Source organism: Lepus europaeus, chromosome 1, assembly GCF_033115175.1.
Source record: "Lepus europaeus isolate LE1 chromosome 1, mLepTim1.pri, whole genome shotgun sequence".
NCBI lineage: Eukaryota > Metazoa > Chordata > Mammalia > Lagomorpha > Leporidae > Lepus > Lepus europaeus.
In genome coordinates this window covers 5,778,299-5,798,060 of record NC_084827.1, presented here as the reverse complement: position 1 = coordinate 5,798,060, position 19,762 = coordinate 5,778,299, and the positions used below count along the sequence as shown (strand labels likewise).

At 41.4% G+C, this 19,762-nt stretch overlaps 1 protein-coding gene and 1 long non-coding RNA gene across 3 annotated transcripts in view; one reads left to right on the top strand and one right to left on the bottom strand.

Moving 5' to 3' along the window:
• TPK1 (thiamin pyrophosphokinase 1) overlaps positions 1-17,907 on the top strand; it is a 492,046-nt gene extending 474,139 nt beyond the window's left edge. For both annotated transcript variants that reach the window (XM_062190349.1, XM_062190261.1), the window contains one exon: positions 16,123-17,907. In XM_062190349.1, coding sequence (XP_062046333.1) covers positions 16,123-16,241 — 119 coding nt within the window. In that variant the 3' untranslated portion in view covers positions 16,242-17,907. The remainder of the gene's footprint in view (positions 1-16,122) is intronic.
• Positions 1-19,762, bottom strand: part of LOC133759424 (uncharacterized) — a 177,375-nt gene that overhangs the window by 102,432 nt on the left and 55,181 nt on the right. The gene's annotated exons all lie outside the window — the stretch shown is intronic.

Here is a 19,762-nt window from a genome sequence, read left to right as displayed (position 1 = left end):
ATTTATAAAATTCACTACATTTTTAAAACAGTTAACACAGCCACATTTACAAGCAACTTAAACATTCAATGTGCAGCTTAAAGCCATTTAACTTTGATCAGCTATCTCTGGGGCATCTACCAATGTGTCAAGACCACAGCTTGACTCTGTTACAATAGGAAGCACACTGAGTTCCAAGGCAGGAGGCTTGGAGTCTGGTGCTGTGTATCTTGAATTGGTTTCCCCATCTAGAAATAAAGTGGTTGGATATCCAGCCCATAGTTCTTGAGCCACATTCTCTGAAGTCCTGAAGAGCTAGCTATTTGCTGTAGTATGGGAGCAGGATCAAGCCAAGGGAGTAGAGCTCTGAGCCTAGCACTCCTAACTGCAGCTTCACTTTTATCTGCCCTACATCACTGAAACAGGTAATAGATGAAGTGCTATCCAAGCTAGAAATTCAATAACAGAGAATCTAGACTATGTCCTAATGCTACCCACAGGAGCTTATAATCTAACAGGAGAGAAGAGTATCTGAACATTTAATGTCTGTGGTAGGATTATATGTGCCACACTCCACAAGACATAGTAAGCTACAAACTTGGGGCTGAGATAACATGCAATTTTGCATGCAAATGGTTAATGCCAAGAAGGTTCATTTTTAAAAAAACTTCATGCTCTCATCAGGAAAAGATCTAAGGTATGAATATTGAAAAAAATGGATTGTTACTAGAGCATGAGGGAAAAAACTGAATTAAAGAATGACTAATACTTTCAGACTCATTAGAATATGCATATAGTAAGATGCCAGCTATTCCTAATATAAAATAGTGTCATATATCAGTAAGGAGAAATTAAAAATGAAAATAGGTCATGGTGAAATATATTAGGGACAAGAAAGTATATTTATAGGTTATGGACCACAAGTCTTCAGTCTAAGACACTGCTTTATTGCCTTTGATATAACAAATCATTCCTGTTAATACTATTATAACATTTGAACTTAAATCAAATTCTGTTTTTCCTAAAAGACAGTGGTCAGATTCTCACTTAAGTGAAATTCCATCCTATAAGCTGTCATAAGACTTAATGAACTCTGCATGATGGCAAATATCCATCTATTTCTGTGTCAAAAATATTTTTCAGGAAGGCAATGAAAAACCACCATGAGCATTGAGATTTCACTTTCAGGAGTCAGGAGAATTTCCAGCTGTGCTGTCAGAAGGGTGCTCTATCCTTCAGGGGATACAGTCAAGTCTCACCTGGCAGGATAAAGAATGGGGGAGGCTGGCAAGGGAGAGTGGCAGGAGGTGTGGAGTTGGCAGGCAAGTCTAGAGTAGAGTGAGTAGTAAAGGCAAAAGGGAAACTTAGGGAACCATGCAGGGGTGCAGGCCACGGGAACAGGTCTTACTGAGAGGTGGGCATTTTATTAGCAAGGGACCACCTCAGAGGATCTGGTCTGCCTGAATTGGCCAAGACTAGGCCAGAATCTCGAAGTTACATTGCAGATCCTTCCTAACCCCAGCGGCATTTTGTAAACTCAAGGACCCAGAGTCTTCCAATTAGTTTTACTAGATTTCCCCAACCATAAATGGAGAATCAATGTCTTATTAAAAAAATGATTGATTCATTTTGAAAGTCAGAGTTGCAGAGAAAGGGAGACACACAGAGACAAAGGGAAGGAGGGAGGGTTGAGTGAGAATAAATGAATATCTTCCATCTGCGTGTTTACTCCCCATATTGCAGCAATGGCCAGGGCTGGGCCAGGCTGAAGCCAGGAGCCAGGAGATTCATTCGGGTCTCCCATGTGGGTGGCAGGGGCCCAAGCACTTGGGCTATCCTCTGCTGTGTTCCCAGGCCATTAGCAGGGAGCTAGATCATAAGTGGAGCAACTGGAACACATACTGACACCCATATGAGATGCCAGCATCACAAGCAGCAGCTTTACCTGCTACTATACCAACACTGGCCCTGAGAATCAATTTCTACTGACACCTAAACTTCACCCCTAAGATTTCTCAATATGGTTTTTCTAATTCTTTCTAGATGTTGGAAATATTTTTTATATACCGATGCATGTATTTTTATGAGGGGGATGTGTACATATACATAATATAGATATATTAGTTTGAAAACATCTTTATTCTAACCTAAGTGGACTTCACAAATTTCACAGAAAATGTGTATTATGAAAACAATCATGAATTTCAGTTTTTTGCACTAAACCAAATTTAACTTTTAATATATTTTCCATGAACATTTTGAAGTACCTTTCTGTATGAAAACCTTATATGCACAATTTGGAAACATTTCCCCAATGCAGTTCTGCTCTTTGAACTAAGATTTTCCTTCTTCATACGGTTTATATGAAAATCTTAATGTTGGCTTGGCATTAGAAAAAATGTAAGAAATCCTCTTTGAACTAAGTCAGGAAACATTCTGTCTCATGCAGTAACATTGGCTTGAAAGCAAACCTGGAAGATTTCATTCTCTTTTAGAGCCACGTGGCTTTACTCCCATGAGTACCCCCTGCACTTCTTCTGATGTCCCAAGCCAGATGTGTCACTGAACTTCATGATTTCCAGGCTTTCAACATTTCCATCAGTAGCCAAGGTGAAAACTTGATCCAGATCCTACTCATCACATGATGTAGTGAGTCAAAGAGGAGCCATCCCCACTGAGCACATATCCTTGTTAGAGATAGAGGTCATCATACTCACTGAGTATAATCAGGCTGACTTACAGGCAGGTACATAGACTGGTGTATGGAATGTCCTTCAAAGGACTTTTGGGTGGCACCATCCACTTATTCCATCCCCTCTTCTTTCATTCTTCTAGTCTAAGGAAGAAGTGCTACATCCTATAATAGTCCTTTGTCAATCTATTCCCCTCAGTACATTTATGCCTTTTCTTGAGCATCATGTTTATATGCGTTTTATTTGCCTGACTGTATGGGGCTATCTGATTTGACTGTTAAATTCTAAAGGAGTAGGGATAATGTCTCTTTAGCTGATCTTGGATAGATGTCCCTGCAAGTGTGAGACTGATGCTCAGTAATTACACAGTGCCACCTCGCATATGCTTCTCTTTCTTCACTTTTCTGTGCCATTTCCATTTGTTTGATGTACTTATGATAATCTGTTGACATTTGAAGGATAGAGGTAAATGCCACGTTAAAGCTTCTTCTGTGCAGATAAAATGATAATAAGCCAACAGATTTCCAGCACTCTTCCGGAGCAGTCAGAGCCCTCCACAAACATTAACTCATTCATCTTCACAATAGCTGCATTAGAGATAACTGTGGGCCGTGCATTATTAGCGTTTTACAGATGGGTACCGAGGTCACCTGAGCAACGTTTAGCACAAGTCATAGAAAATTACAGTGCAAAGTTCAAACTTTTGTTTTCAGGGATGGCACAGAGGCCATCTCTTATTTTGGTAGTAGCATTCTTCTGTAACACAAAATGACTTGCCCTGCTTTACAGCCTACAGCAGAGTGGGATGACACCCTACTTCAGGGGCTGTCACCTTTGCCATATACAGGCCGTATTTCTCATACCCAGGTGGATAGTGTTGGGGTAGGCCAGTGTCCACAGGAGTCATGCAGGGGCCACGGAGTAGAAAACCAGTACAGCAAGGTAAAATCAGCCAACAGCAGCCCTTGGCTTGTCATTCCCTTCTTTGCACACATTTAAATCTGAAACAGTCTTTTTTTTTTTATTTAGTAAATATAAATTTCCAAAGTACAGTTTATGGATTACAATGGCTCCCCCCCCCATATCTTCCCTCCCACTTGCACCCCTCCCATCTCCCGCTCCCTCTCCCATTCCATTCACATCAAGATTCATTTTCAATTCTCTTAATATATACTAAATTGATCTGTATATAAAGTAAAGATTTCATCAGTTTGCACCCACACAGAACATAAAGTGTAAAATACTGTTTCAGTACTAGTTATAGCATTACTTCACATTGGACAACACATTAAGGACAGATCCCACATGAGAAGTAAGTACACAGTGACTCCTGTTGTTGACTTAACAAATTGACACTCTTGTCTATGGCGTCAGTAATCTCCCTAGGCTCTAGTCATCAGTTGCCAAGGCTATGGAAGCCTCTTGAGTTCGCCGACTTCGATCTTATTCAGACAGGGTCATAGTCAAAGTGGAAGTTCTCTCCTCCCTTCAGAGAAAGGTACCTCCTTCTTTGATGGCCCTGTTCTTTCCACTGGGATCTCACTCACAGAGATCTTTCATTTAGGTCCTCTTTTATTCTTTTTTTTTTTTCTCCAGAGTTTCTTGGCTTTCCATGCCTAAAATACTCTCATGGGCTCTTGAGCCAGATCCGAATGCCTTAAGGGCTGATTCTGAGGCCAGAGTGCTGTTTAGGACATCTGCCATTCTATGAGTCTGCTGTGTATCCCACTTCCCATGTTGGATCGTTCTCTCCCTTTTTGATTCTATCAGTTAGTATTAGCAGACACTAGTTTTGTTTGTGTGATCCCTTTGACTTAGACCTATCAGTGTGATCAATTGTGAACTGAAGTTGATCACTTGGACTAGTGAGATGGCATTGGTACATGCCACCTTGATGGGATTGTATTGGAATCCCCTGGCACGTTTCTAACTCCATCATTTGGGGCAAGTCCGATTGAGCATGTCCTGAATTGTACATCTCCTCCCTCTCTTTTTCCCACTCATATTTAACAGGGATCACTTTTCAGTTAAAATTTAAACACCTAAGAATAACTGTGTGTTAATTACAGAGTTCAACTACCAGTACTAGAACAAAAAAATACTAAAATGGATAAAGTGTTACATTGTACATCAACAGTCAGGACAAGAGCTGATCAAGTCACTGTTTCTAATAGTGTCCATTTCACTTGAACAGGTTTCCCCTTTGGTTCTCAGTTAGTTGTCACCGATCAGGGAAAACATATGATATTTGTCTCTTTGGGACTGGCTTAATTCACTCAGCATAATGTTTTCCAGATTCTTCCATCTTGTTGCAAATGACCGGGTTTCATTGTTTTTGACTGCTGTATAGTATTCTATAGAGTACATGTCCCATAATTTCTTTATCCAGTCTACTGTTGATGGGCATTTGGGTTGATTCCAGGTCTTAGGTATTGTGAATTGAGCTACAATAAACATTAATGTGGAGACAGCTTTTTTGTTTGCCAATTTAATTTCCTTTGGGTAAATTCCAAGGCGTGGTATGGCTGGGTTGTATGGTAGGGTTATATTCAGGAGAAATAGTCTTTTCACACTGAACATTTTCAGGTGGTTCCACACAAGTCATTAATAATTTAAATAGGTCACATTTTATGACTTTGTACTCCTTTTTATTTCATAAACCCAGCAACTTTTCCTCAAAGCATGGGGCCTGCTCCGAGTAGAACATGCTAATGACAACACATCAGGGAGTTCCTCTTAACAAAGAAAAACAACATTTTGTGCTTATTGTAGAAAAGTCTAAACATTTAAAAGTTCTGATCATGGGAGGCATTTTCTAACTGGCCTAATTAGTTTTGATTTCTCCAAGCAGCAAATGTTTTCCTGGTCTAATTTCTTTTTGGATAGTAGGCTGAGTCCTAACAGAGAATGTGGAGAAGGAAGAATAATTGAGTATCCAAAGCGTTCTGATGCCTTGCAGCCCTCATCTAAAGGCAAGAGAACATGTGACTTCCGAGAGGGATGAAGATGGATGCACCCACTTTAAACAGAATTAGAACAGCCCTTCCTTGGACATAGAGTTCCAGCCAGGATTAGTCCTCAGGGTGCAGGGGTAATGCATGCTCTCACCTTGGGAGGAGTCTTCAGCAGATCAGGGTTTTGAGATAAAGTCTAGAGGAAAGCACAGCTGACAGCTTGTTTTCAGAGCCATGCAAAACAATGCATTTTGCTCTTATTTCCTCAATCCTTAAGAAGTTTGGTAAGATTATGCAGGTTAATTTTCAGGTCCTTCTGTAGGCTGCCCTTGATAGCTTCAGTGAGCTGACGAAGGCAGTACTCTGTACTACACGCTCAGCATCTCTTCGTGAGCTCTTCCTGGAAGCTGTAACGCAGACATATCATAGGACGGATAACTTCTTCCTAAATTTGGCTCAGATTTTTTTTTATTTGACAAGCAAAGAGAGGACTCTGTTAGCTGGTCCACTCTGCAAATGCCCACAACAGACAAGGATGGGTCAGATAGAAGCTGGAAGCCCGGTGCTCAATCTGATCAAGATCAGCATCATCAGCTGATAGGGACAATATGGAATTTTTGGTGTCCCAAGTGCCAGGCCAAATACCAGTCCCAATTCAGACTTACTTTCAGGAATGTCAAGTTAGTGAACATTACTTAACACTTTGTAACTGCATTATTTCAAGGAAACAAAAGTGAACAAGAGGGAAACACTCAAATCCTAACCTTTTCCCTCAATCTTTTCCCCCATATTTTAATACCAAAAAATTTCAAACCTATAGGAAACAAAATGAATACAACAAAAACTGTGTATACTTCACTGCAAGTTACCAAGTGTTAATGTTTTTTCTACATTTGCATTTCTGTTTTTATATGTATTTTACTGCGTATGTATTTTGCTTTCTGAACATTTGAAAGTACCTTGAAAACATAAGATTCAACGTGTATCTCTTAAGAGCAGGGGCATTCTCCTACAAAGCCATAGGTCCACAATCTATTCCAAAAGGTGTAACATTGATAGAACAGTAGTACACAGTCCATTTTCATATTCTCCGGCCATCTGTATAGCTTTTGAAAATATGGGACCTACTGAAAAAACAAGCTGTGGATTTAGTTGTCATATCTGTTTAGTCTCCTAATTCAGAAAAGTCACTCTAGTTTTTGGTCTTTCATGACACTGACTGGAAGATTCCAGACCTGCTAACTTATCCATTGCTGTACATTCTGATTTGTTGGCGTTTCTCCATAGTTAAAGGATTCAGGTCAAGCATTTTTGGCGAAGTTATTCCATGGAAGACATTGTATTCATACCTAGCATCCCGTCAGGATACACATAACACAACTTGTCCTTTTGCTGGCAATGTTAAACTTGATCATTTGGTTAAGATGGTATCCACAAGCCTTCTCTGACCCCTGTTTTCTTTTGAGTTAAAGTATGTAGAGCTTTGAAACCATGACAATCCTAATCTCCAACATTTCGTGTACTAGTTTTGGCATCCAATGATAGTTCTTGCTTGACCTAACATTTGTTACCCTGGTGGCTACAAAATGGTGCCTTTCTGATTCTCTGTCATCTCTTAGTAGTTAGCATTCTTCTGTAAAAGAAGAGATATTCTCGGGGCTGGCGCTGTGGCACAGTGGGTAAAGTCACCGCCTGCAGTGCCAGCATCCCATATGGGCACTGGTTCGAGTCCCAGCTGCTCCATTTCTGATCCAGCTCTCTGCTATGGCCTGGGAAAGCAGCAGCAGATGGCCCAAAGCCTAGGGCCCCTGCACCCATGTGGGAGACCTGGAAGAAGCTCCTGGCTTTATATCAGCTCATCTCTGGCCATTGCGGCAAACTAGGGAGTAAACCAGCAGAAGGAAGACAACACTCACTCTCTGTCTCTGCATAACTCTTTCAAATAAATAAATCTTAAAGATTTTCTCTAGGGTAGGAAGTATCATTATGTTCTTAAAACCATATATATGGTGGCCAGCATTATTGCATAGTAGGTTAATCCACCGCCTACAATGCCAACAACCCACATGGGTGCTGGCTCATATTGCAGTTGCTCTACTTCCTATCCAGCTCTCTAATGGCCTGGGAAAAGCAAAGGTAGATGGCCACGTGCATGAACCAGTGCCACCCATGTGGGAGACCTGGAAGAAGCTCATAACTCCTAGCTTCAGCCTGGCCCAGCACTGGCATTTATGGGCATTTGGGGAGCAAACCAGCAGATGAAAAGACTTTCAAATAAATACTTTTAAAAAAAACTGTATATATGAAATATATATTTGATCCCATGTATAAATTTTAAAAATTTTAAAAATAGATTTTCCTCTCTATTTGCCTTTGGGGATTCTTTCTATTATTCAGTATATTGCAGTGCATTTCTTCCACTATTCTTTTCTCTTCCAAAGTGCCCCAAATTTGTCCCAGCTCCTGTGTCTTGTTTGACATGTCTTAATCACTTTGGAACTCATATTCAGGAACAAAATGCTACAGGCTCACCATAGGAAAGTTATTAATTCAGCCTGTCATGGGTAGAGAATCAAAGAATAATATAAGCTAGGAAGTGACATTCTAGTTTTGACTTAAAGGATACAACACACCAAGACTGCATTTGTTCCAGAAGTTGGGTTGAATGCATCATAAATTTTCATGGAGATCTGAAATTCCTTATCCAAAGAACAGAAGTGGCATGGAGTAATTCAGCGGTAGCCAGATGACCAAGGGTCTTAAGTGCCATGCCAAATGTGTGGGTGAGAAAGAAGGGATACTTTGGGCAGTTAGAGTCAACCATATATTCTTTCCATGGGAATGACATAATCACATATAGAACTCTGAGGACTGGGAAGAGGAGGGAATGATTTTCAAGGAGTACAATTAGAATACCTGCTACACATCCAGGCAGAAGTCCACTTATTATAAACCTCAGGGGCTGCGGTATACATTCTCTTGGTAATTTTAAGTTTTGGGTTTGTTTAGACTTTTTATTGTCAGTTATCTTTACTATAGTTTCTGCTTGATATTTCTCTGAATTCAACTTGTCTTTCTCACAGCTAAGCATATGTTAAGCATTTGAGTGGTTGTTGATCCATTCATATCATAAGTTGAAATAATTTGAAATGACTGGTTATGCTCACTTTGAGTTTAATGTTCCTTTTATGCCCTGAGAGATTCTATGACTGTGTATCTGCATGAAGAATGAAAATCAGTGTCTGTATAATCAAACCCGAAACCAATGTTCCTCTGAAAAAATGGGTAATTGAATCATAAGCACAGCAGCTACTTCAATATTCTAGATCCACATGTTTGATATAATAGCCAATAGCTATATGTGGCTGAGTACTTAAAATGTGACTTGTCCAAATTAATACTATAAATATAAAAATTGAGACATGCCATCCATGGATTTCAGGCCGAGTATGAAAAAGAAATGTAAAAATCTCAACCATTTTATATTGATGACATGTTGAAATTATATTACGTTGGGTATATTGGCTTAATAAATAATAAATAACATTTTACCTATTTTTACTTTTTAAATTTCACTACTAGAACATTTAAAGATACATATGTGGATTACACATTTATACTTGACAGTGCTGGCATAGATAACAATGCATTTCTTACTTAGATAGATGGTTTCAGATTATATAAGATTCCAGTATCAGCATAAATACAGACACTCCCTGACTTGTGATGATGTTAAGTCCTGATGACTCTATTGTAAGTCAAAACTGCATTTAATTCACCCAACCGGCCACACATCACAGCTTAGCCTGGCCTCCATCAAACATGCCCACAACACGTATTAGCATGAAATTGGGTAAAATCATCTGATACAAAGCCTGTTTTACAATAAAGTGTTAATTATCTAATATAATTTATTGAATGTCTGTAACCCACAAATGCTGGCAACACGGTATACCCCAGAGTATTGATTGTTCCCCTTCACGAGCGCATGGTTGATAGGAAGCTGTGCTCACTGCCTATGCCTGTCGCGTATGCCATTGCCTGTGCTCACTGCAAGGTGTCATATCGCACCTCACTGACCCAGGAAAAGGCCAGAATTCAAAGTATAATTGCTACCGAATGCCTGTCACCTTTGCATCATTGTGAAGTCAAAAAATCATAAGCCAGGGACCATCTGTACACAATGCCATGTAGTACACCACTCTGCAAACAGGACTACTTTGAGATTCTGTTGTCAAGGAATTGAAAAGGTAATACATTGATTTAATTTTTGAAAAATTTCAAGAGCAACCATAAGCATAAATGCTATCTGATGGATAATTTTCATAAATCCCTTGCAGGGTTCATATATGAAAATGTAAATAAGCAATTTTTAAAATGGAAAATGTATGTAAACATGTAAATACAAGTAAATAAAAATTATAAAAACCAGTAATAGTGGGCGGATGTTAGATGTAGTATGGTCTGCTATTGAAACCTGAGTCAATTTTCTTAACATATAAGCTGTTTTCCAAACAGACTAAAGATCTTCAGAGAGAAAATAATGAATGTGCAGTGGTTTCAAGGAGCATCCAGTATGTCCCAGAATTCAACCTAATGTCCCAGGATGGTAGGGAACCTAAGATTCATCATAATAAGTTCATTAGATGGGCCGGCGCCGCGGCTCAATAGGATAATCCTCCACCTGTGGTGCTGGCACACCAGGTTCTAGTCCCGGTTGGGGCACCGGATTCTGTCCCGGTTGCTCCTCTTCCAGTCCAGCTCTCTGCTATGGCCCGGGAAGGCACTAGAGGATGGCCCAAGTGCTTGGGCCCTGCACCCGCATGGGAGACCAGGAGAAGCACCTGGCTCCTGGCTTTGGATCAGCGTGGTGAGCCGGCCACAGCGGCCATTGGAGGGTGAACCAATGGTAAAGGAAGACCTTTCTCTCTGTCTCTCTCTCTCTCTCTCTCTCTCACTGTCCACTCTGCCTGTATAAAAAAAATAAGTTCATTAGATGTCTGGAGGATATGTAAAGTGTTCATTTCAGTCTGAGTTATTTTACATCCACACACAGTCATAAGCTCTACTCCAGCAGGCTGTTGACAGCTCTGTGCTCCAAGAAAACACCAGTCTCAATTCTCTTTTCAGAGCTCTTCAAAGAACTGCCTTATCCTCCCTTAGTACATGTTAGTGTCTTTTATCATCATCACAGCTCGTGCATTTAGCTTCTCCATGCTTCATTTTCCTCATCTATGAGCCGCAGGTGAAAATCTGCTATCCCTTACGCACATGGTATTCTGTAAGGACTCAGATGTGTTGCATGAATGCGAATGATGCCCATATCAACTGTCACCTCTGAATTGCATCTCCTAGGCAAAGCTAGTGTACTCCCTCCTGCTCAGTCTTACCAATTTTAGATATGTTTGCATTGCATTTTATAATTTCACTTATTTTTTGCAAAAGAATCAATGTCAATACACAGATTCTTCGAAGCCAGGCCAGGAACTCTGGGTATGCCTGTGACCCCCTTACAACAAAAGTAGCATCTCCCACTTGTGTATACAACCCATCCTGGCTGCCACCCTCCTCAGCAGCCCATGCTCTGTCCTTCTGCTGGGTTTGATTGTGTATCTTTCTCTTTTACTGATATGGTAGCAGCTTGAGGACATATACACTCATCTTTGTATCCCTAGGGCCTGGCACAGAGTCCAGCCTTCATAAGTATCTATAAAACAGATGAATGTGCACAGGTATGCAGGCCAAGGTGGCACATGAAATTCCAATTATTTCACAAGAGCTGGGTGGGCAATGTGAGTTTACCTCTTTCTACCTCAAAGCCAGCTATAAACACATGAGTTTGGGCATTTGCTAATCGTTCAAATAGTGACATTTCTATTTTTCATTTTCAAATACAACACTGATCTATTTTATCAAGAGAATAATAGGAGAAAGCATACAAGATGAAATTTTCTTAAATATCCACTATAATATTAACCATATAATTCATGTAAGTTCACTAAAGCGGATGTGATTTTCCACATTTTACAGCTGAGAAAACTGAGGCCAGAGAGTTTAAATGACGGAGTCAGGGCTAGTGAAGGATGGTAGGCAGGGCTTGAACCTGTGTCAGACTTATGAACCTCACCATGATAGCTGCACATTGTTTGGACAGAGAGATGCCTGTCAGTGAAAGCTCTTGAGCAGAGCAGCCCTGCAGGTGCAAAGAAAACGAGTGTTTCCCACCCTTCATTCCAACGCTTAAAGCATCAGAGGCTTTCCAGAGAACTTTTAGTCTCTCCTTACGAAGTGCAGAAGCCACAGCCCACTAAGTTAGTTTGCAGAGCTGTGGTAGGCAGGAAACCAGAGGCAAATGGCCCTACTTAGCCTCCCCAACACAAGCACACCTGACATGAGAAGAGTTGTGGAACTGAATTCCACCAATTTTACAGCACCTACTTTGCAGTCCTCAATCTTTACAGCTTTGGAGAAAAGCTGGTGAGAAATCACTGAGAGCATAGAATAGGAATCGCTTAATTCTCCACTTACCTTTGGGAAAGAAAACAGTTTGAGATAATGTTTTGTGAAATCTATATTGTTTCCCCTATTTTTTTAGGTTTTGCCATTTCCTATGAAGACTCAAAAGGCATGCTGTGCCTCTGTGTCCCCTAATGTACCTCCTATTCAGTTTCTTCAGAACAGAAACGTGGCAGTCTTCACTGGCCTGTATTCTTACTGTCTAGACCAGAAGATAACCCTCCAAACGGTCAATGACAATAGCTTTGAAGCTAATAGATGAGCCATAACTTTTCCATTCAGGCAGAGCAAGCAGTGTTAGGCATTACCACACATCATAGAGTGGCTTACAACCTTAGCTATCTGTTAACTTTACTCTTCATGTTTTGTTAAAGACAGAACTTGCACCGAATGACTAATTGCATCAGAGCAACCATGGTTAGCTATACTCGACTGCTGGAAAAATCCGAGTCTAAATTGCAGTTCAGCCAGCCAAAGTTTCCACAAGTCTTCCAGGGAAGAAATGAAATAATAATTTGTTTTTCTGCTATCTGTGTGAAGCTATCTGTCTGCCAATTTCATATACTTTATTTCATGATTCACCCTTTTAAATATTTGGGAAAAGGGAGTTCAGTCATAATTCCAAATATGTCCCTCAAAAAAATTTTCTTTTAAGGAGAACTTTAAGATTGTGTCTAAAAGTAGAACTCCTTGACTTGAGAAAAATGTATTACAAATAAATGGAATTACATTGGAAATTTAAATTAATGATTTTATACTTCAGTTTATTCATCTCAGTTTCTATCATTTTATTGTCCTCACTATAAAGTTGAAGATAATAATACATATTTGTTTTAACTGTTACTGTCTAATAACGGACATAGAATTTTAAATATTACAAAATAAAAATGAAAACACAATTTTCATAAATGCCAGTATGTGCGTATCTGCCCCAAAAAGTTAAAAGGCTAGTCTGTCTTCAGAAAATCAAATTTACATGCAACTGTATACTAGAGGAACACTTTTCTGTCGCTATCCTTTTATATATTTTATTTGTTATTACTAGTTTCATATATTTCCTTTATACCACTTCAGGAATATAATGTCAACCCCCCCCACACACACACTCCAGCTGTTGCTATCCTTTACACCTGGTCAAAATCAGTTTTATCGGACAGGTGTTTGGTAGTGGATGGTACACTTGTACCCCATATCAATGTGCCTGGGTTCGGATCTCATCCCTGCTCTCAATTTCAGCTTCCTGCTTATACGCACCCCAGGGTGTAGCAAGTGATGGTTCAGGTAGTTCAGTCCCTGCACTCATATAGGAGATGGGCTCCCAGCTTTCACCTCGACTAGCTCCTGCTGTTGTAGGAACTTCAGGAGTGAACCAACGGATGGAAGCTCTCTTTCCAATAAAATTTCTTTCAAAACCCTAGCATTTTAAGCTAATCATTGTCTAGAAACTTGAGATGCATCATGTCAGATTCAGGTAGGTGGAGCACATCAGGAAATGCCTAAAGTTGGCAGGCCTACTGAAGCCCTCTGAATTGCCTTTACAATTGATTAAATGGTACAAAATAGTCAAACTTCACCCCAGCTTCTTTCTTGGTAGTTGGGAAAACCTCAAAGTCCTCAGCCTGGGATGGATCTCAGGGAGCCCCTTGGTGAGCTTGCTGGTTCCAGGCAAGGCCACCATTTGGTCAAGACAAGGCTTCCCTGACAGATTTCAAGTTGACTGCAGTCCATCCCTCCATGACCACCACCCTCGCCCACTACGACGTGGTCATGTCCACACTTATAAACACATATGTGTATATTACTATTGTTTAGGAACCTCCTCTCACAGAAGTCTCACATTCCTTAAGAGACCAGGGCTTCTTCTAACTGACGTATTTCTTAGGGTCAGAATCACAGGGGGCCCATTCTGAATCCCTGTGTAGTTTTACTTTACACAATAGTGTTTATGTTGACAACTATGAAAAAAGTTGCTGACAACTATGAAACTAATTTATCCAAAGTTCAAAAACAATGTACACTATAATACTGATTAAACACCCTAGAATTCCATGTCTGAATTTTTAAATTGCCTCTACAAGAGTCTCTCAGGAAGACAACAAGCTCCCTCTAGTGGCAAGGGAGCATTGTACTTGAATTATTTTCCCCAAAGTAGTACAACTTCAAAATTAGGCTTTGAAGGAAAAGGGGTCTCTAACAGTTTTGGTTTCTCTTCAAATTTTTAAGTTTTCAGTTTTGATTTGAAAGACTTTCTGTCTGTTGATTTGCTTCTCAAATGCCTACAGCAACTGGCCTGGCCCAGGTGAAAGCCGAGAACTCCATCTGGGTCTCCCACATAGGCAGCAGGGAGCCACGTGCTTGTGCCATCACCACTGCCTGTCAAGGTACATGTTAGCAGGAAGCTGGAATCCGGAGCAGAGTCCAGACTCAAATTCAGGCACGCCAGTGTGGGATGTGGATCTCCAGGGGCTAACCCCTGCACACCAGATACCCACTCCTCTCTTTGAATTTCAGCCTGGAAAACAACAGTGATTAACAAGCAAAGTTTCTAGGACAGTGATGAATCTGGAGTCACTCTGATGAAGTGAACGTTCCCTGGAAAAGTAAAGTCAAGGGGGCTACCAATCTGTGCCTAGGCATTGCCTTGTAAGAAAATGTATATGTACGTCTCCATTATGTGTTTCTGGAACTTCCGTAAATCCTAATTATGTAACCTTTAAGCCTTTTACTTTGATAATTAAGCAATGTAAAAGATTACCTCATCTCTGGCCTTCATTTTACAGCTCAACTTAAGTGGCTTGCTCATGGTTACACATTTGAAAGTCTACCTTGACCTCTGAATTTTAATTTTACAGAACATAAGCCATATTCACATGGGGTTTTTTTTATTAGAAAAAGGATAAAAATGCCATATATTTTAAGGTAACTAGTTTTCTGTCCCATATCATTTATAAAACTGTATTTTTGTGTACTTTAATAACTTACGTGAAACGTTAATTCTAAACAGTCAAGAAAAATTTATATTGCGGCCGGCGCCATGGCTCAACAGGCTAATCCTCCGCCTTGCGGCGCCGGCACACCGGGTTCTAGTCCCGGTCGGGGCACCGATCCTGTCCCGGTTGCCCCTCTTCCAGGCCAGCTCTCTGCTGTGGCCAGGGAGTGCAGTGGAGGATGGCCCAAGTGTTTGGGCTCTGCACCCCATGGGAGACCAGGATAAGCACCTGGCTCCTGCCATCGGAACAGCACGGTGCGCCGGCCGCAGCGCGCTACCGCGGCGGCCATTGGAGGGTGAACCAACGGCAAAGGAAGACCTTTCTCTCTGTCTCTCTCTCACTGTCCACTCTGCCTGTCAAAAAAAAAAAAAAAATTTATATTGCATCCAGGCAAGAAAATAATCCAGTGCTGCGGCATAGCAGGTAAAGCAGCTGTATGCAGTGCTGGTGTCCTATATGGGTGCCAGTTCGGGTCCCAGCTACTCCTCGTCCAATCCAGCTCCCTGCTAATGTGCCTGGGAAAGCAGCAGAGGACTGCCCAAGTGCTCTGGCCCCTGCACTTCTGGGAGACCCAGAAGCAGCTCCAGGCTCCCGGCCAGTCATTGCAGCCATTTGGGGAGTGAATCAGCAGATGGAAGACCTCTGTGTTTGTGTGTTGCTGTAACTCTGCCTTTCAAAATAAATCTTAAAAAAAAAAAAAAGATAAGATCTGTAGCACATTACAGATGTTTGGTGGGAAAAAATTAGTACTAAGAATATAAATCCCTAAATGTAAACAATCGATAACCAATTACAGGAAAAATGGTTATGGCAAGTTATGGAAGCTTTCCGTTTTAAAACTCCATATCCTATATTTCACCTATTCCACTTTCATGAATCTTGTATCTAAACATGTGCTTAATTGCGTTTTGGAAACTGCTGACGAAGTCAGCCCACGATGGAGAAAGGATGGCTCTCCCTAATCTTGTCTCTCCCTCCCTGTTCTTACAGAAAATGACATTCTTAGTTTCGGAACACTGATCAGTACTTCCAATACCTATGACGGGTCTGGCGTTGTGACTGTGGAAACTGACCAACCGCTGCTCTGGACCATGGCCATCAAACACTAGCCTATCCAGGTGTGCCTCTGCGAGACCTCAAGGACAACATACTGCTCAAATCCAACATGCACTTGGGTTTCAGGAATCTCAGCATCTCCGTGGGGAGCCCAGCACTCTTATAGTTTAGATAATCCAGGTATTAGTGTTAATGTCAATTCGCAATTTTACAGGAGAATACTATTTAATTAATATGTAATTTCTATTACCTTTATTTGGAAAGCTAATGTGTGTCATTCCACTGTGAAACTCAAGACCAATTATTATTATGTCAACAATCATTCCATTTTTCCTAGAGAATTTTTAATTTTGAAGCAGAAAAGTCTCAGCTGAGGTTCCTCTTGGAGTCTACCACATCCTTGAATGCTTAACAACAAGTACTACCTCTAAGTATCTGTCAAAATTGGATTCCTCTATGTAATATAGATTATTGGGAAGAAAAATCCTTCCAGATTGGGATGTTAGAACTGCATTTTTCTCTGGCCTTATTACTGTCTTTAGTGTTGTCATTTTAAAATAAATCAAGAGCCAGTAATCCAGTTTTAAATTTGAAAACAGGTGGTTATGTAAGCTACAGGTGAAGAGAGAAATGATGTGAAAGATAAATGATAATTCATGGGGCTGGCGCTGTAGCATAGCAGGTGGAAGCCACTGTCTGCAATGCCTGCACCCCATATAGGCTCCAGTTTGAGTCCAAGGTGCTCCTCTTCTGATCCAGGTCTCTGCTGTGGCCTGGGAAAGCAGTGGAGGACGGCCCAAGTGCTTGGACCCCTGCACCCACAGGGAAACCTGGAAGAGGCTGCAGGCTCCTGGCTTCAGATCAGCCCAGCTCCAGTCATTGCAGCCATTTGGGGAGTGAACCAGCAGATGGAAGACCTCTATCTCTCTCTGTCTCTCTGATTTATTTGAAAGGCAGAGTTACAGTCTTTTAAAAAATGATAATTCATGATGCCCTACTTACATGTTAAACCCAAACTCAGAAGTAGGCACGCTAAGTTTTAGTGGGCGATAGGCCGCATCATCGGTACAACCTAGACCAAAAAGTTGCAGAGGAGAAAGTTAAGCATAAACACCGAATTGTTTCTGACATACCTCGGACTTGGAAAATGTTGGTTTATAGACCACCAGTGTATTCAGATGACCAGGAAATCAGTTTGTCCATGTTGATAAATGAATATCTAAGGAGGCTACACCTGAAGCCTGTGCCTTTTGTCCCAATCTGCCGTTCACCAACATCCCCTGGAGCCCTCCTTCCTTAGCAGGAAAATGGAAGGGCTGGACTGGTTTTATCGGACATTCCTTCCACATCCAAATTCTCAGCAGCTGTAAGGCAGATAATAGGAGTGCACACTATTACTGATGTAGCCAGCTTAAACCAGGCAGGAGGTGTCGTCATGCTCCCGTTACGAGACTCGTATCTTCTTCCTATCCTTGCCTGTGCCGTTTAGTAAACCCGACCTTGTCGTACAGACCTTGACTAAGGAGAACCTGCCCATCGTGTTCTGTGCATCCAGAATCCCATTACTGTAAGAAAAGTGATCAACAACAGCATGAGGCACAGATTGTAAAGGGAAAGTGAAAAAGGGGTCTGTTGAACTAGCCTAGCCTGCCATTCTAAAGTTACTCATTAGAAATAATTGTTAATTTTATGCAGATGTGAGATTAGCATCATATTAAATAAAGATATGTACTTATCTATGTATGTCTGTGGTGTTTTTTAAGAAAAAAATCCATTTCCTCACTTGTGTTTCATTCTGACCAATCAGTGTGCATACCAAAAACTATTTGCTCAGGGGCCAGCTTGGTGGCACACTAGGTTAATCCTCCACCTGCAGCGCTGGCATCCCATATGGGCGCCGGGTTCTAGTCCCGGTTGCTCCTCTTCCAGTCCAGCTCTCTGCTGTGGCCCAGAAGGGCAGTGGAGGATGGCCCAAGTGCTTGGACGCTTGCACCCGCATAGGAGACCAGGAGGAAGTACCTGGCTCCTGGCTTCGGATCAGCATAGCTCCGACCGTTGCGGCCATCTGGGGAGTGAACTAACGTAAGGAAGATCTTTCTCTCTGTCTCTGTCTCTCTCTGTAGCTCTACGTGTCAAATAAAAATAAATAAAAAACTACTTGCTCAAACGATGATTAACAGCAAGAGTAGTTCTCTCCTGATGTCAGAGAACAGTCCTATACTATTACTATCTTCCTCCAACAAACCACGCTCCCTGGAAGCTCTCTCCAGACCTCACAGACCAGGTGTTTTACATTTACATCTTTTGGGGCCCCTGTTGCCACATTTAAAGTAGGAGTTTATGTCTACCTGTTCACATTGTAGGACGTAGAAAGGACAGGAAGGAAAACATTCAGGGGAGAAACAGTGTAACTGCTCCACTACAGAAAGAAAAGAAAAACCTACAAAGCAAGAAGCCTGGGAAGTAAGAGGAATGCAGTCAGTGTCAGAAGTCATAACGTCAGTGCTGAAGTGAAGGTGCAGTTCTAGGCCCTTCTCTGTCTTCTCAGCACAAGTGTAGGGCCCAGAGCCTTTGTGCATACACTTCCGACCTTCCACTCACAGAATAAAGTTTTTAAGAAACCAGGGGGTTAAGAACAGTCAAGCACTAGATCCTTCAGAACCTCCTGCAGGAAAAAACTTGTGTAGGACCTACAAAGGCTGCCCTTAAAAAAACATGCAACAAAGGAAATTAGAAGAGCAAAGGAAGAGTGGCCAGACCACAGTAGCAGTCTCAGCACTACTTTCTGCTTCATTAAAAGTTGACACCCAACCCCGTTTATGTCTTTGATTTCTAAAACATTAGCTGTATATTCATTACTAGAGCATATCCATAACCTATGTCTAGTACTTTAAAATTTAAAATTTTACTACTGGCACTGGCATTGTTGCAGAGTGGTTAGAGCCACCACCTACAATGCCAGCATCCCATATCAGTGTTGCTGGTTCAAGTCCCTGCTGCTCTGCATCTCAACCAGCTCATTAACGATGTGCCTGGGAAAAGCAGAAGATGGCCCAAGTGCTTGGGCCCCCGCCACCCACGTGGGAGACCTGGATAGTATTCTTGGCTCCTGACTGCTCCTGACTTCTCCCGACCCAGCCCAGCCATGGCGGCCACTTGCAAAGTGAACAAGAGGATGAAAGATCTCTCTTCCTCTCCCCCTTCTCCTTCTCTGTCACTCTGCCTTTCAAGTAAATCTCGTAAAAGACACAAAAAAAGAAATCAAATTTTACTACCAAACATGCATATTCTATTTACCCTGAAAATCTTACCGAGGTTAATAAATGAGTACTCATCAAAAAATATAGTTTTCTGAAGCTTAGTGAACATGGGGATGGTAGGAGTTTTTTTGAAAAGCACCGAGAAGAGCAAGTGTTGTCCTGGAGGTTAAGATATGCACATCCCAAATCAGAGTGCCTGGATTCAATTCCCGGCTCCAGCTTGCTGCTAAGGCAAACCCTGCAAAGCAGCTGTGATGACCCAATAGCTGGATTGCGTTTCTGTCTCCTGGCTTCAGCTCTGGCCTGTCCCTAGC